The sequence below is a fragment of the Anopheles funestus genome, chromosome 2RL, assembly GCF_943734845.2.
Source record: "Anopheles funestus chromosome 2RL, idAnoFuneDA-416_04, whole genome shotgun sequence".
Lineage (NCBI taxonomy): Eukaryota > Metazoa > Arthropoda > Insecta > Diptera > Culicidae > Anopheles > Anopheles funestus.
In genome coordinates, this window is record NC_064598.1 from 97583808 (window position 1) to 97603723 (window position 19916).

General features: G+C 45.5%; 2 protein-coding genes across 3 annotated transcripts in view; one reads left to right on the forward strand and one right to left on the reverse strand.

The window, feature by feature from the left end:
• Positions 1–19916, reverse strand: part of LOC125763475 (zinc finger protein 391-like) — a 223971-nt gene that overhangs the window by 53762 nt on the left and 150293 nt on the right. The gene's annotated exons all lie outside the window — the stretch shown is intronic.
• LOC125763474 (zinc finger protein 177-like) lies at positions 2543–18325 on the forward strand. The gene is made up of 5 exons (XM_049426709.1): positions 2543–4874; positions 12950–13232; positions 14206–14699; positions 15102–15267; positions 17394–18325. Exons 1-5 carry the CDS (start codon positions 4683–4685, stop codon positions 17684–17686), a joined length of 1428 nt encoding a protein of 475 aa, XP_049282666.1. The 5' UTR covers positions 2543–4682; the 3' UTR covers positions 17687–18325.

The window sequence follows — 19916 nt, forward strand, 5'->3', positions numbered from 1 at the left end:
CACTAATAGAGAAGAAACGTTTCGTGGGGGCTTTTGGAAGATTCGATCGATCGAACGAATCTCGGTGAGACGATCTTCGCTCTATGAACGTGGCTTTGAAGCAATCCACCGTGTGCCCGTGGGCACTACCGGGTAGCCGATCAAACCGTTCGGTCCTCCCCCTTCTGATGCTCTTTTTTTTCCTTATTTCGGGAACATCATCGAAAAAGATCCATTAGTGGACGTGGTTCGGTAGATCGTGCTAGTGTGCCCGTACAAGTGCACACCCCAATGCGGGTCGGCTTTTCCCATCAGAAGCTAGGCGCTAGCTTAACTATAACATTAATTTTGAATAGATTGAAAAAGATTTATGTCTACCAGATCGTTATCTAGGCTGGGTTTGTAGCCACATGTTCCTGAAGACGAGAGATGGTCTTCTCCTGCCCTCCCCTCCATGGGCTCTTTCCCAACAAGGACAGGAGCAAAAACATTGTCTCTAACGATGGTTACGATGATCAGAAGAATTCGTTTAGCGTGCTGTTGTTGTGCTACTGGCGGCGTGGTCTACTGCCGACCGTTGGTTCACATGTCATGAGCGGGGTTTGCGTACGAGGTGTAGTAAACATGTCCATCTAATAACCACAGGCCACCCATGATCTGCTTCCCAGCTGTCCGTTGTTTGAAGTCTCGCCATGATGCGGTCATCCTGTTCATCACGAATATTCGCCGTACGGAGAAAGGTATACCATTTGGCAAAATGCTACTGGATTGGTTGTTCTGGACGAACAAAAGGGAAGCAATAAGAAAGACAGAAAACCCTAATCCGCGTGCAAGAAAAATTGTTTATCATTGCAGATTATGGGATTAATGTAGAAGTAATATGAAAAAAAAAAACGCACAGGAAGATACTCTCATGTTTTATTTGGTTGGTTGTATCCAATCAATTTTTGGTGCATTTTTAAAAGGATCATGTATGAATTCGCAATTCGGAATTTTTGGCTGGCTGGACAGCTGTCTCGGTAGTAGCTCCGACTGAAGCGAATAAAGGATAAATCATGAACCGGGCAGGATGGTAATATTTCGTACACGAGCAATATTTAAAAGCACTCCCGAGGTCAAGGATTTGAATAAATGGTGAAACACAGCGCGAAGGATACTCGTGAACAAACGCAACAAAAGGAATGATGCATAATCGGTCAAGTACGGGTGCAGCACGATCGATCGAACCATACGTATGTCAATCATTGATTGTGTGAATCGCCAACTGCAACTGTTTGCGTACTGGGGCAAGGGTTAAAATAAGGGAAGCTTCCCAACGACGCGGTAAGAACGGTCGATCGAATTGAATGAATTTTGAATAAATAATAAACATCCGGTGTCCGGAGATGGGTTGAAACAAACAAACAGGGAAACTGCCGATGGCAGTGGGCAGAAAGCTTAAAACCATTGAATGATACAAGGCCACGCCACTCAGTTCCCAGCGCTTCACCCAGCCGATCGGTGAAAACCCCGACCAAATCGTGAACTGAGAATGAATGAAGCTTGTTGAAACCTTGCTCCTTCAGTGAGGATATTTGCTGAAAAGTTTTGCACCGGATGCAGTGCCGGAGGAAAGGTTCCTTAGGTTACCATCGAACCCACCATGACACATGAAATTGACAGCCTTTTAATATTTCGAGTCGTATTTTATTGCGTTTAATTTCTTGGTTGTGATGGTTTTCTTGCGCAAGAGAAGTTTTTCACGGCATGCTGCGGGTGCTGTTCCGGCTGCATGAGGAGCTTTGGAGCCGTTTTGATTCGCTCGCCGAAAAGGAAATGCACGCAAGTGTGGGGAAGAAATCTTCCACCGCTGTCTTGCTGTGAAGTCTTACGAGAACGTCGGGAACGTCGAACTGCCATGTTTTCCGTCAAGCATGGTCGTGCCGGCGTGATATGGAGTGATGTGTGACTGGATTGCGTTCTGCAGAAGGTTTGAAGTTTGAAGCGATGAACAAAAGTAAAGGAACAGACTCAGAAGCAAAACAAACAAAGCAACAAAAAAACCGACAAAACACACCCCAAATGGTAGTTCGTCTGTGCTCAGGACTCATCGTGGCAAACTTGCACACCCCGGAGATGGATGGATGGATCATTGTTTTTCCTACCGGGCGGTTTGAGTGTGTACTTTTTTCTTTCGGGGTGGAAATCAATGGTGGCGTCAGCAGAAAATCGCCAGTCAAACGTGAGAGATCGAGCGCACCCGGTCCGAATGGCTTGACAGCTCCGGGTGAAGAATGAAAACGTTCGCAGTTTTGACAGCAATTCACTGACACCTTTCGCGGTGGTGACGTGCTGACGGGCCCCTGGCTGATCATTGCCGTTTTGCCGCGCCGGCCGTAGTTGAATGCTGGTGAATTGAGTGATAAAAGTCAAACGATCGCAATTGTTTGAAATGAGCGGTTGAGCGGTTGACATGTTTCCGCGCAGTCGCGCCTGAAAGGTCGACCGGTGCAGTTGTTTGTTAAGTAACTCGAAGGAATGTGGACCGTTTTGGGGGGGGGGGGGGCAAATTGAGGTGGTGGTTTGAGATGAGGTATGCATAGTAGGAGGCTTTGATTTACATTGTTCGAGTATGGTAATGAAGATCGTTTGCGATATAAAATTCATATCAGTGATCAACATTGTTGATGGGGCTGATTATTTATTCACTTCCATATAATGGAATATGGGTTTAAAAGAATTTATGAATAGTATAACAGAGGCTTTTGGAGTTGATTGATGATATTATGCTAGTCGTTACTTGCTTGTCTGAGTACTGTCTTAAACATTGAAGCTAAAATAGAGATCCCCAATGTAGAAATTTGACATGTGTAATGATATGTATTAATTTATAAGTTATTGTAAAAAAGTTATAACAAAACTTTTTTTGTATAAAATTTTCCAAAATTATTTCCCATAATACCTATGCAAATTAACGTAAAATGACAGTAATCTAGCTTTGTTAAGCATTGAAATCTTTCTGTTTCATCTCTCAATGGTCCAGTATATCAATGTTTTGTCCTCTCGATGTTCGAACTGTGTGCACGATCGATCGACCGTGAAGCATAATGCGAATCGGATCAATGAAACAGATCCATCCCACCATTCCGGGACATTGCGTTCCGTTGTGCGGTGATTTAACCAATCAGAGCGCTGGCACTAGGTGACCGCTCCCACTGGCTCCCGATCTCGCGAGACGATCGCGCCGGTACACGAGAGCAAGCATCGCGAACGCGTGTTCGAGCGCGGCCGAACAAAACTGTCTGTGTTGGGGCTACTACAAAAACATAAGGAAAGCTTTCGCAGGAAGCTTTTTTGAGCATAAGAAACGGTCGTGTCTTGAAGACGGTTTGTCTGTTGATGTGTGCGTGTCGGGCTTCTCGACTACCTCGGGGAAGCTGATGTAGGGGAAGCTTTATTTTGTTTCGTGTTTGTTTCACATTTTCTTCTTCTTACGCTACTTCTTCTTACACCAAAGGGAGGAGACAGAAAAGTCAGCGCAAAGAAGAGGAGACGACTAAAGCATAAACCGCAACCGTCGAAGCAACAAAACCGCTGCGAAGAAAGCGAAGAAGTCAATGTTCGGTGTGTTGCGAGTTTTCCTTTGTTGCTCTCGCGTTACGTTGGCACCCATGTGTGAAGACGTTCGTATGCTCGGAAAGGAGTAGAATGAAGCAACCAGCAAACAGGCACCTTACTCGATTTCTGACCCTAGGGCCGCTACCGAGCGGTCCGGTGCGGCATGGTTGCGGCAGGTTACGATCGCAGCAGGTTTTGGCGGCCTGCTTCGGCTTTCGGTGTGTCAGTGTGTGTGTGTGCGTTGGTATGCGCAACATCATGCGCAATCGCCGCGCTGCTACAGTTAAGGCGAGCTTTATGAGCCTGCGGGCGATAGGTGCGGAAGCGTGAGCGAACGGGTCAATCTCTAGAACGCTGGAAAGGGATGCAACGATTAAACCGATCGGACGGCCGGTGTGTTTCTCGATCGAATGCTGCCGTTACGGGAAGGTCACGGGCAGATCGCGACGATCTCCGGTGGCCAGTATTTGTGCAAACGTCGTTTGAAGCGGGTCGAACCTCGGACCGCTGCATTTCCGTAACGGATGGTGTCTGTTTGTTAAGCCGCGTGACTTCAATAGTTTCGTCGGGTTCGTCGCTTATCGCGCAAGTCTTTCGTATCAAAGCGAAAGAATCGGACGAAGGAACGTTTGTTTCCGGTGTGTGTGTGTTTTATTTTCATCGGCAATCAAACCGAATGCAGACTGATGAAGTGTTGTACGGAAAGGGAGGCTACTATTCGGTGCTATAGCCCGATAAACGATGGTGACTGACTCAGATTTCAAGTGCTTTATGGAGCCGTCGGTGTGCGCTAGCGATCGATCGTAATGGAAGTAATGATAGTTGGTCGAACGATCGACACAAAACGGCAATGAAACAGCAATCGTACCTGTAGTTAATAGTTATTTTTCGCTAGAAGAGTCTATGGTAGTGATCGAAGATCATCCGCTTCGTGTTTTGTAACTATCGATACATACTGACGTATATCTTGTGTTGGGAAGGAAAGTTGGGGGAAAGTAGTGATTTCGACTGTAACAGTGATTTCGTTAGCAAGTGAGTGTTAGCAGTGTGTTTAATCGACTGTTAAAGGACGTTCATTGTTCATCAAAGGCAAATAAAACAGGAACATGGAAACGTGTGTGTTAATACCGCAAGAATTTGCACTGGCCGTGACAGGTGTGGGTGCACGGAACTCCCGAGACCAGACGGCAACGGTTTGGTCAAACACGGCCATTCCGCAAGGCACGCTGTGTTATCCCTTCCAAGGCACAGTTCGAATCGACAATTTGGACGTTTATTCTACCATCGAGGAGGACGATGTAAGTAACGGTTATGTTTTAGCACACGGCCTTTTTAAAATAGAAGTTTAAAATACAAAAAAAAACACACACTGTACTCAACTGTCCGTTAAAGGCCGTTGGAAGCTCCGAGTGTCCGTTGAGAGTCTTTGTTTTAGCGGTGAAGGAACCCCTATTTTGGGTACACCTTGCCCATCGCCTAAACGATCGATACACTTGCTGAGCAACGTGTGAGCCGAAGGAAAGTCAGCGGGGTGTGAAAGAAAACTCAACCTCCCATGACCGTGAGAAAAAGGAACGTCTTAAAGAAAAGAACCAACCACCACCACAAAAACAGAATAAATAGGGAAGGGTAGAATTGCAAAGGAAAAAATGATCACTTTCTTAAAGACGCACCCAGGGTAGGGTGTTCTGCATGACCGTTAGTGACATTAAGAATTTGGCCGAGGAGTCATAATTTACTACGCCTTTTTCCTATCCGGAAGAGGGTTAGTCGCAAGTGTTTTGATCAGGTTGGGGGAAGATGTTCCTTTTGAATATTCAACAAGTACTGCCCGCATCTTATCGCGATGTTCCCACGATACGGTAGGGGAATGTTCTGGAAGTTCAACAAGCAATTAAGCTACAGCCCTCACCTGGGATTGTATCGTTTGCTCGGTGAAAAAGGCAGCAAACCCGTAGTGGTACGGTAATGATGCCTTCTTATCTAGGTTTTGTATCAGTTCATCAAAAGAAAATGATAACATCAACTAACGACGCAAGTTCATGTGATATATGATTGTGATGAGTACTTTTCAATCATCTGATTTATTGTTCAGTATGTCTAGATGAGTAACTACACATAATGAATATGAAATGTACAATCAAACCGTAGAATGGTGTGTACATATCTAGTTCTTCAATTAATCAACGAACCGTTCGATAGTTCATTCACACGATGCTGTTTCATTTCTTTGCTGACAGACTGTGTACCTACGTGTCTGCCAAGTTGGCAATAGCTACTATTCCAATTAAGGCATGTATGGGAACCTCGCAGACAAGAAAGGGTGTAGAAAAAATGGATTCACAAATCAATTAAAGATGCTCTAACGTGCGTTATGTATTGCAAGTTCTCATAACCAGACATACAATGTTGTAGAAGCACTTTCAATTTCCCTGTCACAACACTCACATTATTCTGTGCAGTATGGAAAAACTCACATAACAATAAAAAAAACTTTACATTGCTCATTTAAACAGTAAATTAATAACTGATGCTTATGTGTATAACCGTGAGGAGCATCATGATGCTGTGCAATTGAATAATGGAGAAAAATTCCACACAATCTTGAAATAGAAATGACTGCATCAATTAGCCAACGAACAAAACCGGGACCGTGCCGTAGACAAGTTCATGGGCTCGTGCTGGCTCAGGTAGGGCGGCAAGCCCTCTTTATCTCACCCCATCGTAAACGGGTGCCAACAACCTCTCTGTGAATCTGTAGCACGACTCCACGACTTGTACAATTTCCATAATCAAAGCACAACATGATAAGCGGCCGTTGAACCAGAGCTTAGTAGTAGTAGTAGTAGTAGTAGTTGCGGTTATTTCGGGTGCATTACTTTCACTGATGAATCAATGCGCTTGCACGAGGGAGGCTGTTGAAGGGTTGACGATTTTGCATAATTTATTTCTGAAGCAAATCCACTCCGGGCAGGGTGTAAACACACGACGCGTCACATAATGAAGTATAATTAAGTCAGATTGCGTCTTGCAGTGTCAGTGAATGACCTACGCCTCTGGCAATTGTGGCATTAGCGAATGATGGGAAATTGTCTCACAAACTTGAACTTGAAACTCGGTCTTCGGTCCGACTTTGTGACACGAGGCACCATAAACGGAACGATTTGAAGCGGCATTAAAACGCAAAAAAACGCTCGAAGAATGGTACTGGACCAATTCGAGATAGATGGCGCCGATAATGACGATTTCGGGAATGAAGTGCAGTAGAAGAGAGGAAAAAAAGGTTCGGTCTGGTGATCGATCGGAAAAAGAGGCCAAACGAATCCGACCAAACCGTAACAAAAGCGAAGGCAGGATCAAGATTCCAGGACGTAAAAAAAGGATCGTTAAGAACGGTTTTTGCAGCTGCAGGTGCAGCATCGGATTTGATAGCGCTCCTATTTCCTGCGAACGATCGCTAATTGATGACCTTTCGATGCGCTTTGGAAACGCTTCGGATCGTTGCATCAAGCGTCGATCGATTCTCGAGGATGAGTATTTGGGACGAGAGGCGTGTGAAAGATTTCGGCTAAAGGCAGGAATGAGTGCTGCATTTATGGCTTACCGGTTGGGGTCATAAATTCGTCGGCAGCGAAGAAAGAAATGATCGCTTCGAGGGATTGTATCGACCATCGATCCAGTCGGCCGAGCGGAATAAGCGGAAAGCCTTGCAATTTGATCGCTCGTTTGGTCGTACGAATTCCCACAGTCGAGTGTTCGGTGGACAGGGTCGCTTTTCGCTATGACAACCTAATCAATGACAACTCGACACCTGGACAACGCGCTCGATATGCCTACACCTTGCTCTTGAGACTGCCGCACGGTTTGAAGGCGTACGGGCCAAATCCACTTCCCAGTGCGTCGTTCTGGTAACTAGCCCATGTATCGCCAACTCCAAGCAAGAAGGTTCAGAGTTGCACAGCACTTCTAAGTGCATGGTCAAATATACATGCATTATAGTACGTTTTGAGACGCGTGGACACCTCTCTGCTTCCATAATGGGACTCCAGCTAACGTCAGACAGTTGCAATGATAATAAATATCTTCTCTGCTTTGTGTTTGAGTTGGAATCGCCTTGAAAAGTATCGCTGATTCTTGTGATGTGATCGTGGGATAGAGCTTAGGACTCGATCACCCAAGAAGAAGTCCATCAAACCTTATCCCAGTCGCAATGTGTGAATGTATTAATCATAACCACCACACCACAATGGCGTATGGCTATTTAGAAAGTCCTACCGTTCGACCAAAACAAAGACCACCGAGGCTCGGTTGATTGATTTTTAATTATTTCACCGAGATCGAGCCGAGCGGACTTTCTTTGCCTCAGAGCTACCGGGCAAGTGGTTTGTAGGTTGATCGACGCTTTGGAGGACACCTGATGCTGCTTCATCGATCATCGGAGAAACTGACATCGCATGACATCGATCGACTATGGATCGGGCGAAAGTCTTAACCTCACTTTCTGGATTATGTTTCCGTAACCGAATCCTTTTCCCCCTTGAAGGGATGGAATGAAGGAATATCTCTCGGTCTTGCATCATGGTCACTGTTATTGATACTGGTTTTTTGTTCTTCTGGGCCGTGGTCAGGTGCTATACCGATACCCTTTCCTTGAGAAGGTCGCACGGTAGATGGTCCATAAATTCTGTACTTAAGATCAGTGTCCTGAGAACCCAAACCAGCTCCTCTGGCAGTACGTTGAGCGTGAGAACGTCGATCCTCGGACGTCTGTCAGCTGTCGCCCGGGATAAAGAACATGCGATCGAAGGGAAATGGTGGAAAATCATGGGCAAAGACAGAAGTCAGTGCCAGTTGCATGTCAAAGTGTCCACTTCGTATCATAATCGTCCTCATCCGGTTGCAGATGCAGCACACGCAACGTCCGAGTGCATAGAAAGAGCCGCCGACCAGCGACTCCGTTTGATCTGGTCCTTCCATTCTCATTCACTCGATCATCTGACAGTTATGGTTATTGAATTGGCAACCCATCGCGAATTGTAAGCCGACCCCGCACGCACACAAATACACTCGGGATCTTTATGATAATTGAGCAAATAAAGATTGGATTTTAGAGTCCGCTACCTTGGCTTGTAGGTTGGCATGGGGTCGGGTTCACCAGTGTTCGGTCCGAGATGCAAATGAGTCGCGTGAATCACAGCGAATGGCCGTGCGGATTGAGTTGTTGCGGAACAGCGGGACTTTCTCCCATGTATTCCATGCATGCGACAATGCACCAGAAGCAAACACGTTTCGAGTTTTGTAATTAAACAATTACTTAATTATGCATAATGCGCGAAGATACTGTTCTCAGTGGAGTTACATACGGGACCGTCAGCGAAAACCAGAAACCATAGAGCCAAGCCTCGCGTTCGAAGGAAAGATATCGTACATCTCTCCAAGAGTCGTTCAGGAGCTTCCGAGCATTTGGTTTGGTTTGGTGCTGTTACAGTTGTTCGCGATGTGTGTTGGGTCGTGGATCTTCGACTCGGCTACCGTTCGAACAACTCAATCGCTAATAAAGACATCAGCGCACTGATCGAAGCGTTGGTTCCAAACTTTTGTTCGAAGGCGCTCTTACAACGGTTTAATTGAGTTTCCTCTCACACGTTCCCTTGCTTCTCGTCACACGGTGTAGCAGTTGAGCCTCGCAGTTTCGCCGTGACATTAGGATCCAAATTCAGTTGTTCTTGTAGCGAGCTCCTCACCCAGTGATCCCGAGATAAAAAGGCCGACCGTTCATTTGCATAAAAGGCTCAGTGGGCTTCTTCGTGGTCCGAGTACATCACGACCAACAAGACAGTCGCTCTTAATCCTCCTGAAAGCCTTTCCTCGTACCTGGAAGCTGATCCCTGAGGGTCGAGACATCGAGTCTCGAAAGGCACCTCCGGAATCTGGTTGTGTGGAGTAAATTAATTGAAACGGAGGAATCTATTCTCGTGAGGAAGCGTATGGGACTGTTGTTATGTTTGGAGCGTTGAATTGGCGGTTGCGATCGTCGCGACGAGATTTATGAGGGTCACAGAAGCTTAAGCTCCCAGCCATAGGGTCCGCTCGCATGTGAGGAAGCTCTAAATTAGTGTCATTTGTCGGGTTCGGAACTTGTTGTTCTTCCTCGTCGTAGAAGCCAGCATTTGGGTGATCGTTTTAGAGCTAATAAATATTAATTTGGAAGATAAATTGATCACGACTTTGGTCGGTGGTCGGTGGAGGCCGCCACAACAAAACCGAAAGCTCATTCCACCTAATCAGACCCGTCTCGACTGACCAACCAGGCCGGAAGAGCTAACTGGCAAGAATATCCGATAATGTTCTCGGTTGCGTTCATTACCGAAAATGAGTCAGGGCTTTTGTTGTGGAGTTATGGTTCTTTTGTTCTGGATCAAATCGGTAATTCCCATGTTGGAGCTCATCTTTACGAAGAGTGTCCGGCGTTCGTTCCTTTGTGCGTTTGTTCACGTGAATAGGACGCGTGCCGAGGAGCTCATTCTAAGCAAATAATGAAAGAAGCTCTAATTCGGGTTGCTAACCACAGCATCCGGGGAAGGAAATTGGAAAATCGTGATCATGTTGCAATTGTAAAGCGACCGAAATAGTCTTCGTTTCGACTGCTCATTCTTTCTCTCTTGCTGGCCCACATTGGATTAACAGGGAGTCTTCTAATCTGGGACGGTTTGTTGGAATATTAGAATATAGAAGTAAAATTGTATAACTGAGTATTCGATGATAACCTTCGAAATGAAGAATTGTCTCCCAAATGGATGTTTGAAACAAGAGTAGAAGATATTTGTTCATTCGCTGCAGAACAAATGGCTCAATTCGGATGATGAACGGCGTTGCGCTTGTTGAGCCTCTGATACAGTAGTACGTCTTGTATCGTATTTCAGCTAGATGCTAGAGTCTGATTGCGATCCCAGCGTGGGTCCATTTTGAAGCATTTGACCAACGGTTGAGGTTCTTTGGGAAGATGAAATCCACCCGTGGAATGGCGTCTCCCATGGCTCCGGAACAAATTGAAGTTTATGTGCGTTAAAATCTATCTCCTGCTGACCTCGAGACACTCCAAGCCCAAGCCCTAAAACGAAAGAAGAAACCACGACATAAACGATCATCCCGTACACTGGCGAACGAGATCGACGAGCGATGCCGTGCTTTATTGGAGTCATTTTTATGGCAATCCGTTATTTTACTGCCGAAAGTCGATGGACCGAATATGTCTATCTCCAGCTCGTATCTTCCCCTACGCGGATCCACCTGAAGTATCTCATTTAATGATGATCGTTCGCCCAGGATGCTATCGATCTTTATGGTTATTCTGGATAATCGGAAGGATCTGAGATGGGTGGATCAGCCGGTATGGGAGTAGTTTGTTTCGGAAATTAATAGAAGCCCGGCTTGGTCGTTTCCTATTCCACCGAAAATCTGATAATAAACGAATAAATCAATAAACCATCGTTTCGTACGAGCCAATGGCCGCAGAACGCAGGAAGCAAAACTAGTTTCTAGGGTAGAACTCTTTCCCACATCATCACAGGCACGGACAGTCTTTATGAGTTGATCTGCTCACCAACGCAACATTCGAGCTGCAAACACAGCTCGGTCATTCTCATATTCATAAATCAAATGCGATAATTGTGCATAAATTGTCAAACACACAATTTGTTTTGCACTACCAGCTCGATCGTGTCTCGCGTCGAGAATTGGGCGAGGCATCGCGATCGGTGCTATTGGATTGTGGTCTGAGCTAGAATAAATCACCCTGGGCTTGGAATGCAGACGAGTGGGAGCTGTGGACTGATAAATCAGCAGACAATCAGGAGTGACAATTTTTCCACTCGACAGTAGCACTATTTGTGATCGTTGAGAAATAACCCTAGAACATCTCTTCAATTGAATTTTATGTGTTGCGAAGTGGTTGAAGTTGACTTTATAGATGACAAAATGTGATTTGCTTTAATGGATTAACACAATAAGGATATATGGAGAAGAAAAGTTTGAGAATGGAGTAGAATTGTTTACATATTTTCCCATGGACGAGAATTAGATTGGCCTATGGTTGAATATCTATTTCCTGCACAAATATTTGATAAAAGAACACTATTTGGTAGGAAATTTTCATTCATTTATTCTACGAAAAATGAGCTCTAAAACTCATCCCTAAATTGCCCAATGTCGCAAAGATCAAAGACTTTTAAAACCTTACTGTCCTCATATGTCTTGCTAGGAATGAAGGGATCAGTAATCATTCCACACATTTTCGGCCCAACGATGGCATTTATTCAAGGCTTCATAACGACACAAAAACAGCTCCGAGAAAGGGCCATCATTTTATGGAATTCATCTTCTTGTTGTAAGGGTTTGTTGACTTCCCAGGAATCGGTAATGTCTTTCGATGCCCTCAAACGCCTCTTCTCATACGAAAACCGTGTACGGTCAGCTACAGCGAAATTGCAAATTATGATCATCAATTTGGTATCATTTTTCGATCTTTTCCTTCCTGTCCCCGAGTGGCGATCCCGGCCTGGATACGACTGGAAGCGATGCACACAGCCTCCGCGACAACAAGTAGCGCGAAGCGGAAATTTATTTTATCTCCTCATATATATTCATAAACATTTCTGCAATCTTTGGCTGGGCAGTAATGGCGATTGGAACGATCGATCGCCGGACGAGCACCGGGAACGACTCAGGCAGGTGGCCATCGAAATATATTATCCAACATTTGTAATTTCGATCTGTATCGATCGGATCATGAATGGTGCGGGCTTTTCTCCTTCATTCCGATGTCCACTTAGATATGTATCGCCTAAGGGCGTACGGAGGCGATGGGAAGCCTCTTGGACAGGGATCGACGGATGTTTACACTCGTTAAGAGTCTTCTTCGGCGATGGTGCGTGTGCGGAAGATGGTGTTTGAGGCTTGGAATCGTAAAGTGACAATAGTTTAACGCTTCGAAACAAGGAAGGAAGATCGCTCTAGCCACCCTCTGTGCTGAATGGTCGATTTACGTGTCGGTGGTTACATGGTTGAGTAATTTTTCATAAATCACAAGAAGGGGAACATTACCTGGGGCCTTTGAGGCGGATAGTTCACCAGAGTGGAACGAGGCGTATCCGACCGTAGGGGAGAAAATAAAAAGGGGGCGTTAAAGAGTCATTAATTAAGACATTACGAGCTGTCATAGACGATGCATGTTGTCATCATGTCAGAGGGTAAATCACACGTGTTGAGTGAAAGCGTACGATTTAACACAGGAAATAGCTATTAGCTGTCGTTGTTATCTCATCGCTTGTTAGTACTGTACAATAATCGTATGTTTACACTCCCTCCATTACAGATTCGACACCGGTTTGGACTGTACGACGAGATCACCACTGTCAATGGACGAACGGTACGACACTGCAACTGGATCCGGTTCCTGCGAGTGTCGGAAACATACGGCCCACAGGTGAACGTGGTCTGCGCCAAGGTGAAAGGTGAGCCGATCTACGAGATCGTGAAGGCGATCCCGTCGCATCAGGAGCTGGTCGTCTACTATCTGCCCGAGGGCCCCGAGGAACTGTTCTTCATCCGGATGCGTAGCCAGCTGTATCGCCAAACGATGGACTCGATTCTCGAAGGTAAGCAGCGCCCTCTGCACGGCCTAATACCATTTAAGGGGAATCGCAAAGAAACAAAAGCCCTCGTTCGAGATCATCTCGAAACTATCTGCGATAGCATTCATTTCACCCATCACACGTACAGCTCCCAGCACACGCACACACACGCTCTTCGTACCGGGAGAGCGATTTTTCGCAATAAATAAAATAGTGATTTTATCAATAATAGCCGGCTCTCGTTTGTGTAATCGGGATCGCGGTTTGGAGGTCGTGAGTTGTGGCTCCAGCTCCCAGGACATGACCCACAGAACGATCGCTCCCGAAAGCGAGCTTAAATTAATACACACAAATGAGTGTTGTGTTTCTTAACAAGAAAATAATTGAAATAATTCGGTAGATTACCCTTCGAGATTATTGGGTCGCGGTTGGGACGTTGGCATTCCTCTTGATGCTCAGGTCCGGGGGAATTTCGCAGTCCGATGGCCATTTCCTTTGTGCAGTTGCAGCTGTGCATTTGTTGCACCTTTCCACTCGACTCCGTTTTCGAGTCGAGCGTTAACTCAAAAGCATTTATAATGATCTCCTTTCTGGAGTTGGAGAGTAGTTCCTGGAGGTTGCAACCGCAAAACTTGGGACTCGGGAGAATCGGGAGTAATTAAGCCCGAAACTGATTTCCATAACACTTTGCCTCGCACAGACCTGGTGGGAATTAATTTCCTGTCACCAGGTTTACGGCCAGGAAGCTTACCGGTTGCAGCGAGTGTTTGTGTGCGAAATGATAAAACTCCCGACTGCACAATTAATGAAGCGGTGTGAAATGAATGAGCTAGATTAGCGCTAATGATCGTCGATTAATAAACGAGGCGTTAAGTGTAGCAGCTTCGGGACCGCGTGAGGCTCACAGTGTCAAGAGTGTGTGTCATGAACAAATACGCATGTTGCGATCAACGTTTGCTATGATCACTTATCGGACTCTTTCCTAACGTATTCGCAGACTCACCGCTGGACCTTTCGACGTCGCTCCTGTCGAGGGTGATGCTACCGATCTCACCGTCGTCCGGCGCCGAAGATGAACACAAGTCGGTGTCCGGCGACGACTCATCGATTTCGATCTCGTCCGGAGCCAGCACCGGTGGGGATCGGTGTGACGGTGCGCTGGATCTCGAGCTGGCGGCGATCTCCACCGGACCAGGATCCCGAGCATCGCCCAAAGCTCGTCCTACGGCCCGTTCCGAGCGGGCCATGTTACCGTGTGAAGTGTGCGGGAAGGCGTTCGATCGTCCTAGTCTTCTGAAGCGTCACATGCGCACACACACCGGCGAAAAGCCACACGTGTGTGGTGTGTGCGGCAAGGGCTTCAGTACGTCCAGCTCGCTGAACACGCACGTCCGGATACATTCGGGTGAAAAGCCCCACCAGTGTCAGGTGTGCGGCAAACGGTTCACCGCCAGTTCCAACCTCTACTACCACCGGATGACGCACATCAAGGTAAGGAATTCAATCGATCACCAAATCGGGAATGCTTAGTATGCTGCGTTTGCTGGAATTCAAATGTTCGGGCTGGATTCCCGGCCACTGCTGGTGAGCTCCAAATCTAGCCCGTTCGATCTTGGTTCCATCAATCAAAGTCAGGTTTAATGTTGTCACTGTCTTGGTCGGTCGAGCTCTAAATTGAGCTGTCCTACGGTCGAACCGGTGATGAACTCAACGAGCAAACTGCAGCGTGGGCGGTTGACCAAGATAGTGGTGATTTATTTCTTGCGCTGTCCCGAAGACGGCATGACATTTAGCTTCTTAATTCCGTTTGATCTCCATCCGCTAGAGCTCGTTACTTATCGTTTTACGTTGTTGGCTTTTCTTCCTTTCATTTCCCGTGTTCCGTATCTACAGGACAAACCACACAAATGCAGTCTCTGCTCCAAGTCCTTCCCAACGCCGGGTGATCTCAAGTCTCACATGTACGTCCACAACGGTTCCTGGCCGTTCAAGTGTCACATCTGCTCGCGGGGCTTTTCCAAGCAGACAAACCTGAAGAACCATCTCTTTCTGCATACAGGTAAGCGATCCATTCCATTCTGTTTCTTCGTACCCATATCCTGCCGCATTCTTAGTTTTAGCTACTGATAATATACTGACGAAGGGTAGGATCACCTGTTTCTGATCGTTAGGGGGTCTTGTTGCAACCTGTTACATCACGCAAGGTATACGTCAGAAATCCACTTAAGAGTAACATTTGGTACCCGATGCACAGACTTTTGTCCTTTTTGCGTTTTATCCTGCGGCTATCACGCATCTTTCGATCTTACCGCAGGTTAATGCCATTTTGTTTTGTGGCGATCGGTAGAGATAAGCTATTTGAAATATCGATGAACCCGATGTCAAGTGGACGCTGAAGAATGCTCTTTTCTTGACTTTTTCTTTCCAATATTTTCGGGTCATTCTTCCCATCAAAAATGTTGCTTGTTGGGTGATGGGAATAACATAAGAGAAAAAAGGACACACGAAAAAGGACTTCGGTTAAAAAAACATGCTTTTTACGACCGCAGCAACTGGTCGTTGGTGGTTTCAGTGTGTGAGTAGAGAAAGTAGAAAATTCGAAACGATCATGACTTAGAGAAATGGGATCTTTAGAGATGCGTTTTTCTTCTATAGAAACAACTAAGCAGCACTTACCGTGAGCAGCTTGAGATCTATTCATGCAACATCTCAATCAATTGCTCGGGCCAAATGAGGAGGCAGCTGATGGAAGTTTGAAAATCATCTCGATTAATAAATGCCAGAGTTAGTTCCTTTTTTTTGGGAAGCCGCTGTTTCCTCAAAGCACCTGTACTCGAGGTACAATTTTCCTAACATCTTCTTTATTCTCTTTACCAAGTTGTACCAAGAAGAATTTGTGTGTGTGTGTAATATTTCGTTCATTCATTGCCGGAAGAAAATTCACGCTTAATTAAAACGCTACGCTTTCAAGGTTTTCATAGCCAGAATCGGTCTGGGTGGCATAGAACGCAGTAAATGAAGATGTTCTGAACCATGCGGGAATGATGGCTGTGATGTATGCATGTAAAGAGGCAAGTGAAAAGTATGAAGTATTTTTGATCGCCGACGACTGCGCACGATCAATTCATGATGTGGCAGAAAGATGTCGGAGACGATCAAAAAGATTGAACTACGGTAGCTGCTACCAAGTGGAATGCACCACGGGGGAGAGATTGCGTCAACGTGGGATAGGGTCACCGACAGCGTGTTGGCTACTTGACGAAGGGTCAGGCGGGAACGGGTATGAATTGGTAGGTGATGAAGTGTTAAAGGCGTGATTGATGCTACGCTTCGACATTCTCATCGTGAAGTGATCTAATAAGGTGATGTATTTTGAAGTGGGCTAATGAGATTTTCAGTTCATAGGATTAATAAGTTTTGTAAATGACTTGTACCAACTAGATTTCAACATCTTGTTTTTGAAGCATATTGGGTGATTTAAAATCAACACTTATTTATAAAAGTGCTTTTTTGTACCAATAAAAATGTCTCAAGGAATCAAATCTGAGCGGTAAACTTGTGAAGGCCGTGTCACATTTGTCTTTCTGCAGCACAGTACAATTGTCTAAGATGCACCAGCGAGCGTGAAGAAGGTCAATCATTGCACAAGTCATCCGTCATCTTATAAAGCGTCCGATGAATTGCAGCGATTGTCAACGATCGTGTTCTAGCGCTTGTAAACATGTGCGCGCTATTCTTGTCTTTGCACCATTGGGCGCATGTTGCTGTTTTTCCCTCGCATCAATTGATCCTCGCCGTCCCGGCACGAATGGACGCGCTGTTTTATTAATGCGGTCATTGCTATGCGCCGCACAGTAGGGATGTTGTCGCGCGAAGGATAATTTATGATTACTGCTGCATTATGATGTCGTTATTGTTGCGCTTATCGTCCCGGTAGTCACAGCGAGACCGCGTGTCTTTTATGGTGTTTTTGCTGTTGTATTCGCATCTTTACGAAATGATTGTTTTCAAACAGGTACAGTGGGAGAAGGCCTATGGGGCGATCAGGCAATTGTACTAATATCTGGGCCATTGAATCGTTTTCCTTTGCATTGGACAGGGGCTTTTCCTTTTGCTGTGCCACTCATCACTCAAGCGTTTCTTCGTTATTAAAGTATTTTCTCTTCTACGCTCTGTTCCGTACAGGTGATAAACCGCACGTGTGTGAAATCTGCAACAAATCGTTCGCGCTGGCCTGCAATCTGAAGGCCCACATGAAAACACACGAAGACACTGGCTCGAGCCACGAAGGTGAATCCAACCGTAGCACCCACAGTCACAGCGAGGGCGAAGAGTCGAATTCTTCGCCATCTTCCCTGCAGGGTAGCACCGTCAGTGCAACCGCGTTCGAGAAGGCCGATGCGGACCGTTTGGCAAACTTCTCCAAGCACCTGCTGTTCTCGAGCTACACCAAACAGATGCTGTCCGGGGTGGGCTGATAAGGTGCGTCCTGTCCAGGGACATGCAGTCCATTTGATGCTGGTTCGTGGGCGCACACTGGAGGCTCCGTCCACGGAACGCTTGCACCGCGTACGCACGTAAGCCAGACAAGGTCGCACTCACTCGCACCCATCCCTTACTAGATTAGCACGGACTCTTACTCAGCTAATATATTAAACATACGCAAGCAAACAAAACCTTTAAGGTTTGGCAGTAGCAGAGAGGATAGCAATGTGAAAATTGGTAACCAATTTTCAAACGCCCCGTATCGTATCGTGTTCTCCGAAGATGCCAAACTCGGGAGGGTATTTTTTTTTTTAATTTTATATTTCGAGTTCCATGGGGTCCGCTGGCCAAAGACATAACGCTTACTACGAGCACTTTTCCTACCTCTTGGTTCTCTTTTTTCCCCGTTGACACATAACGCACCTACCGCAAGACGAGGCCGATGCGTGGCAGGGGCAGCGCACGTAATGAAAAAGAAACGCGGATGACATTTAGGGCGCACGTGCCGCTGCGACAGATAGTGTAAATACGTCACTTATCGTTCTTGAGTTTTATCGAGACAGAATGGAAATGGTACATACTATAATGGTAGTACATTGTACAGTGAGAAAATAAATAACTTTATTGAAAAACTTGCAAAGAAAAAATATGTTTTACGTTTGTACAAAATTGAAAGAAACTTGATTTAATGGCACAAAGTAAGTAAAAGGTAAGTACAACGGACAATTATCATTTTTATGGAATATCTTCTATGAATGAAATATCACACTCTAGTTTACAACCGTTATTCTAAGAACTTGATTTACCCTTTTGAGATACTTAACTCCATGCAATATGCTCCTTATAAGTTGCTCCTTTTAGCACAGGTTTATCATTTCTCTACTTGTGACACGCATTTTGTCTGGGCCTTCCCGCGTATCACATCAAGTGGAATATAACGCCCACCGCATACTTAAACCGTACGTCAATGCGGTATGTTTATCGGAGGGAGTCCATTTCTCACAACCGGACGGCGACGATCAGGATTGGTCAAGTGCTAAAATGAGTTATTGCATCGGCGCTAATAAATCTATCGTGCGCCAGTGTTGCCAGATATAGTACGCAGTTTTTCCTTGCGCTGAGGGAAAAAGGAACGCACGTGGAGGATTTGCGTGGGGGAAGTACTGCTAGACGATTAGTGTGGATTTTGTTGAAGGTGTTTTTGCATAAATCATCTCCACAGACCGACGCATGCTAGACGGTTGCTTATTATCGTCTTCGAATTGTGGTTAGGATTTTCTCTAGCAGACAAACAGAAAGTCAGCTCGAGAGCAGGACAGCAAAGGTGGGATCGAGAACTTCTCGCAGAAAAAAAGGTGGTCAGGCACCGACCTTTCTCAACGCCATCCAATGGTGGTAAGTGCTGGTGGTAACATTTCTTGAGTCAATTGCGCGGGTTGACAAATTATTTCGTGTCAATTGCGTGTCGCCGGCCGTGCGTGGTGTGGTGAATTACAACTTGTTTGTTTTTTTTTTGCTTTTGCCTTTCCTTAACCCTTACACTTCATGCTGAGGGCGTGAATGGTGAATTCTAATTACGGGCTGTTCGGTTGCTTGGTCTGTCCCCGAGATTGTGTCCCCTCGGGTGACTTAGTAGCCAGTGCGATAATTTATGGAAGGATTATGCTAATGGTACAACACGGAATTGGGGCTTTGCCGTGACAAAGAAGGTGTAAATGTTGGTTTAATTTGTATGATTAAATTATAATAAAAAGCGTATTAGAGCGTTTGTTTATCAAAGAAATTGAACGTAATGACAAACTTAAATGCTGTGTAATTATAATTTAAGCACATTGGGTGATCACACGATCTTGTGCTTCAGTGGTTCAGTGCTCGAAGTAGATTATTCGGCCATGATAAAAATATCTGTTCCAATATTTGTTTGCTGGTTTGACACTTGATGTTTTTTTTAATTACATTATGCAATTCCTACCAAATTAACCCCAAAAAAACCTTATGTATAAAACCAACTCAAAAAAAACACAAATCTTCTAATGTACAATAATTGTCGCTTGATTGGTGTCCGAAACAAGACACGAATAGTTGGCCTCATATTTCAACATGATGTTAGATGTTTCGCGTTTCAAAGAACACTGTCACCTTCCCCAAAAACCAATTTTGAAGCAAACACAGTACATGCGATATTTTTGGAATTATTTTGTGGCTGAACATGATCCGCCTGTC

Coding starts and splice junctions, on each gene's coding strand:
- LOC125763474 (XM_049426709.1), top strand. CDS start 4,683: ATGGAAACGTGTGTGTTAATACCGCAAGAATTTGCACTGGCCGTGACA. Junction 14,700..15,101: donor ACCGGATGACGCACATCAAG/GTAAGGAATTCA, acceptor CCGTATCTACAG/GACAAACCACACAAATGCAG. Junction 15,268..17,393: donor CCATCTCTTTCTGCATACAG/GTAAGCGATCCA, acceptor TGTTCCGTACAG/GTGATAAACCGCACGTGTGT.